This window comes from Crocodylus porosus, unplaced genomic scaffold (genome assembly GCF_001723895.1).
Source record: "Crocodylus porosus isolate Cpor-Errol unplaced genomic scaffold, CroPor_comp1, whole genome shotgun sequence".
Classification (NCBI taxonomy): domain Eukaryota; kingdom Metazoa; phylum Chordata; order Crocodylia; family Crocodylidae; genus Crocodylus; species Crocodylus porosus.
Window position 1 is genome coordinate 49,431,213 of NW_017728886.1, and position 5,314 is coordinate 49,436,526.

A 5,314-nucleotide genomic window follows, 5' to 3' on the forward strand; every position below is an offset into this window, starting at 1 on the left:
GTGTCCTGAGGACTATGTGTAAATGAGGTCTTTTCAGCTCAAAAACAGATATAGTATACTGTAAGAGAGCCTGAGGCTCTCTCTCACTTAGTAAAAGAGCAGCCTGGACAGGCAGGGGGCAGTGGGGAGCTAATGGGATAATTAGCCAGCACCTGCAGGCGGTCAGGTGACCTGATGCAGGCATGACCAGAGGAGCATATAAGCTCAGGGCTGGGGTTAGCAGGGGCAGTCTCTCCCTCGCTTCTACCAGAGAAGGTGCTGCTGCCCAGGATGCTGGGTTAGTGAGGGTTTATATGCTTAAAGAGGCAGAAGGCTGCTATATGTTATTTATGTTGTATCCCAGGACCTTGTGTTTCTGTTATGTTAACCCAATGCCTTGCAGATAAAGCTGTAAGGGAGGTGGAGGCCTCATTAGTGTCTGAGTGGGAGGGGAGGTACTTGACTGCCTTGAGCCCTGCCAGAGGTAGGCTCGGGGCTTCAACACTTACTGAGTGCCAAGCAGCACCAGAGAGGCGCATAGTCATAGAGGGACCAGGGGCCACCCAAGAGGGCTGCAGTCATAGAGGGGCTAGGGGGCCTGACATATAGGAACCAGGGGCTCAGTGACTAAAAGGGACAAGGGAAGGCTAGTGCCTCAAAGCCAGTTCTTATTTAGTGGACCTAGGCTAGAAGGCCTAGCTTCATTAAAGGGGCAAAGGCTAAGGCCCCAACAGGGGGAATATACTGATAACACCTGCGAGGCATGGGGCATGGTAAAGCCATGCAATTAGCCTATAAGGCTGTTTGGAGCAACACAATTGGCCTATAAGGCTTTGGGTGCCCAGGCAGCCTCAGTGGACTACAGAGGCCCAGCCTGGAGCAAACATGATGAGGGGGCCTAGCAAACGTTTGTGGGCAGCCTCCCTTTTATATTTATTTACATTACCATCAAGGCATGGCAGGAAAAATATTAAGGTGCTCTAGGAGCAGAGCAGGGCACGGTCACAGAGCCACCAGGGGATGTCACAGCCATCCCGGGGATCACGATGTGTTATATATACTTAAACAGGTAAAGCAAAGGGCGGGAAGGAAGTTTGAAAGTATGGAATAGCATCTAAGAGTCTGAAAATGCCTGAACTTTCCAGCTTGGAAAGGAGATGTCTGAGGGAAGATATGATAGAGATCTACAAAATCATGAGGAGTATGGAAAAAGTGAATGGGAAAATACTGTTCTCTGTTGTTTTTTACTGCAAGAACTAGGGGACTTGTCATAACTTGGCAGCTATTTGGGAACCAACAGAAGGAAGCTGTATTTGTACAAAAATATGTTACTTGAAAACATCGCTACTGGTTTCGTAGAAACTAGTAGTATAATCAGGTTTGAAGAGGTTAGACAAGCTTATGAAAGGATGGGTACATCACGGGCCATTAAACAACAGTTGGGAATGTAAGTTTCTGGCTCTGGGTATCTGCAACCCTATGATTGCTGGGGACTGGGAAGGTGTAACAGGTGATGGATGCCCCATTTCTCTTACTCCAATGCACCTGCAACTTGCTGCTGATGGAGATTGAACCTTTAGCCTGATGCTGCGTGGCATTCATGTTCATGTGTCCAACCTTCCGATATTCAGCAGCACTTTGAGGAAACAACCGTTCACCCTTAAGGAATTCTGCCCTTTCTGCTCATCTTTCACTTCTTTCCTTGCTAGTCTCTTTTTTTCCCCTCTCCTTCTTAGTTTTAATTTCTGCTCTTGTTTGTTTGTTTAATTTCTTTTCATGTACCACTTTTTTGTGGGCATCCCTGTACTACTATTTCATTGTTGGGGGAACAGGGGGGTTGTTTGTTTTGGTTGGTTGTTTTGTTTGAAGTTAAATGTGAATCCTTAAAACATCCAATAGTATTTTAGAGATGATGCCCTCCTGATTAAAGATAGTTGTTTGGAAGGAGAATTGCTTGTCTTAGTGCTTCTGCTCCGTTTACAAGTTTAGGCAGATATCACTACACCGGTTACAATTGCAAGCCTGCCTTCCTGCCTGCAGAAATACATTTTAAAATGAAAATGCTGAGATTCTGGGCAATCTGAATGTTTTGTGGCTGTGTATCTTTTAGGCTACGTTCAGTACGTGGGCTACTCCTCTCTTCAAAGAGGAACTCTGTTTAATTCACCTTCTTAAGATCTTTGTTGTGAAGACTTTATTTTCTTCCATTCTTGGATTCCTGAAGTGCTATAAATATGCACAGTTGTTGGGCAAAAGTCAGTGGGAGCTTTGCCTAGGGTGGATATTTGACTGATCAAATATTGTAAGCATCAGTTTATTAGAACTGAGTACCCAGAGTGACTCGGAGTTACAAAATTACAGAAAGAAAAAAAGAAATTAAGGAGAAATTGACCACACACACAAACTACAAAAGGGACAAGTCAGATTTTTAAAATGCAGCAGACCAACTTGTCAAATATTTTGCTGTTTCTATATAGAGGTGCCTGCAGTCTCCAAAGATGACCAGTAAGGAGATGCTTTTCTGTGTTTGCTGGTTTTGTGTTTTCCCTTAGCACAGAGTAGCTTAATTCAGGGAAGGAGAAAGAGCCTGGAAGAGTTCCAGAGAGGGGCAGGGCAAGGGAATGCCTGCTCCTATATGGAATGTGGGTGCATGTGCGTTGTCCCCTTACTCCAGCAGGCCTGAGGGGCAAGAAGCCCTCACCCTGCCCTTACTAACAGATGACACTGAGATTCAATGCAGGAAAGGTATGCTGTCACCTATACAATGGCTTTTTTGCTTTCATGGTATATTTGACAATTTTTGTCTGCTGTCAATTGTCAGATCAACTGATGTTATTGCACCGGTCAGTTGACTGGCTCTCCATAGTTTTGCCTGAGAAATGATTGCAGGATTAACAAGATCTCATGTATAAAACCAGTGAACTGTTATAATAAAACATCCTTCCTGAAGCACACTTCTTGTTTCTCTACCATCAGGCATGGGGAAGTCTTTTTCTCACGTGCCATTACATACATATAAAGAAGATGGCTGCGATGGAGGAACAGGATCAGAAAATGTGAGGAATGGGTTAGTTCACTCAGAATCCCATGCTGAAGATGGAAGAAGTGGGGATGTATCACAGTTTCCATATGTGGAATTTACAGGAAGAGACAGTGTCACCTGCCCTACTTGCCAGGGAACAGGACGAATTCCACGTGGTAGGTACCATAGATAAAAGTAAATTAAAATTATGCATAAATATAAGTAAAATCTCTAATTCTATAATCAGAATTACTTCTGTGTTGTTTTCATGCTTGGTCTGTCTCTTGGGAATTAATCAACCTTTAATAAATTATTCTTTTAATCTTTTTTAAATAGTGAGGAGCTATTGGCTAGATCTGTTCAGGTTGGTGTGTTCTTAATACTCCATCTACATGGGTATTGTACCCCTTAAGAAACTTTTAAAAATGTCTTAGCATGGTTCGGCATGGTTACTCTGCATTTTCTATTGCAGTAAATATTTTAATGCGATTAACAACTACAGTGTTATTCCCTCCTCTCCAAGCACATCAAGCTATCTTGAAGTCATACAACTTTTTTCTTCAGTTACTGAGTAGTAAATTACTGGGATAACTTTGGAAAAATGTATGATAACTGACTACTTCCGTTATTACTGTATTCTGGGATGCACTTTGCCATTTTCTGTTCTTCCTGGGAAAGGTGCCATTTGTTTCTGTGCTGGAGCTCCTGGAAGTATTTTTGCCCTGTATCCCAAATATAGTGGCTGATCAATAGGCTGAAAGAGAATAGAACTTCATTGTATGCTGATGCAGTCTTTTTTCACGTGACATTTCTTGGAGGTACCGTTTTCTGCCCCAGTACTAACATTATTTGTAGGCTAAGTCTGATAATTAGCATTTTTATCTGCATGTGTCTTTAAACAGCTGGGTGTGTACTGCTTTGATAATATTGGCCACCAACAGTATGCATACATTATTTGTCACAATATAATGAATTATTTTAAGCCATGTTCTTTGTTGCAATGTCTCTCAGTGCCATTTGGAAAACTCAGTTTTAATTCTTGAAACTGCCTGTTGTTTGCCTGATTTTAAATAGACTAGTATATGCTTATATAACAGGTAGGCATTTGTGTCAGCAAAATCTATTAGTTCAGTAATGGGTTTGGGTTTTTTCCCCGTTTCCTGGCAACAGTAGGCATGCTTATGAAGGAAAAATATTTCTTCTAATGCTAGTTTATGTAAGGTAACATGTAACAACAGCACATGACCTGAGGAAAATCTAGTGAGTACAAGTAATCAGTTGAGCAGGTTTTAAAAGAAACTGGATTACCCCCCCTCCCCAACCAAAAACCAAAATTTATTTTGTATTGATTTCAGCATGTCAGAATTTCAGTTGCTAATTTATCTTAAGTAATATAAGGTAAGATGCTAGTAATTGTGTGTTGGGTATCATGGTTTTTTTGTTGTTCTTATGGCAGTTAAAATAATTCTGACTTTTTTATCTAATTCTATTGTGGTGAAGTATGTATTACTCTTCTAAAATAACGTTTTTGTATAAATCAGTGGAAGGTACTTCTAACAGATGTTATAAATACATCAAATGTAATGGTTCATTGAACATTCACAAACTCAGCTGCAAGCTTGCCAATTCATACTAAAGGATTCCTGCTGCAGTGAGATGAGGCAAGGATTTTTTGGGGTGGTGATGTGTTTTATTGGACTAAATGTATAGTTAGAAAAAATCTTAGACAAGCTTTCTCAACTTTGGTAAGTGGCAGTCACCTCTTGAATTTAAATGGCAGAACAATGTTCTGTTTAAATAAAAAAAAAAAAAAAGTCTGTTTTAAAGGAATGGAGGAGGGCTTCAAAATAGGAGGAATAAAATGTTATCAGATGAGAAGTGAAGTAAAGCAAGAGGGAAGAGACTGAAATACAGAGGTAGATGAAGTCAATATCTGTATCTAGTCACTAGTTTTAGTGTCCGGTCAGCTAATGAATTTGGATGACTTGTACAGTAAGTTATAATTGCAAATCTGAGTGTAGTCTGTGGAGTGGGGGTTTTGGGTTTTGTTTTGTTTTTTTTAGGTATTTCACTTGCGTAACTCCAGTTTTCATAGTGCAGGCCGTAAGTATGCATGCTGGTGAGAACCATGATTAGAAGCGTGGCTTTGGGGATGTGGTTATATTCTGGATCTTAAGGAACTAACTCTGTGTCCTGTTTAAAAAAAACAAAACAAAACAAAACAAAAAAACCCCCTTCCTCTTTTTGGTGATGAGTTCTATGCATGGTTTGTTTTGTTTTTGTTTGTTTGGGTTGTGTGTGTGGTTTTTTTGT

General features: G+C 40.8%; 1 protein-coding gene across 1 annotated transcript in view; it reads left to right on the forward strand.

Moving 5' to 3' along the window:
• The first annotated feature begins 255 nt into the window (after positions 1 to 255).
• The window catches only part of TMEM106B (transmembrane protein 106B), a 14,533-nt gene continuing 9,474 nt past the window's right edge, over positions 256 to 5,314 (forward strand). The window contains exons 1-2 of the mRNA XM_019531541.1: positions 256 to 277; positions 2,956 to 3,177. Of these exons, the coding sequence (XP_019387086.1) occupies positions 271 to 277; positions 2,956 to 3,177 (229 nt within the window). The 5' untranslated portion in view covers positions 256 to 270. The remainder of the gene's footprint in view (positions 278 to 2,955; positions 3,178 to 5,314) is intronic.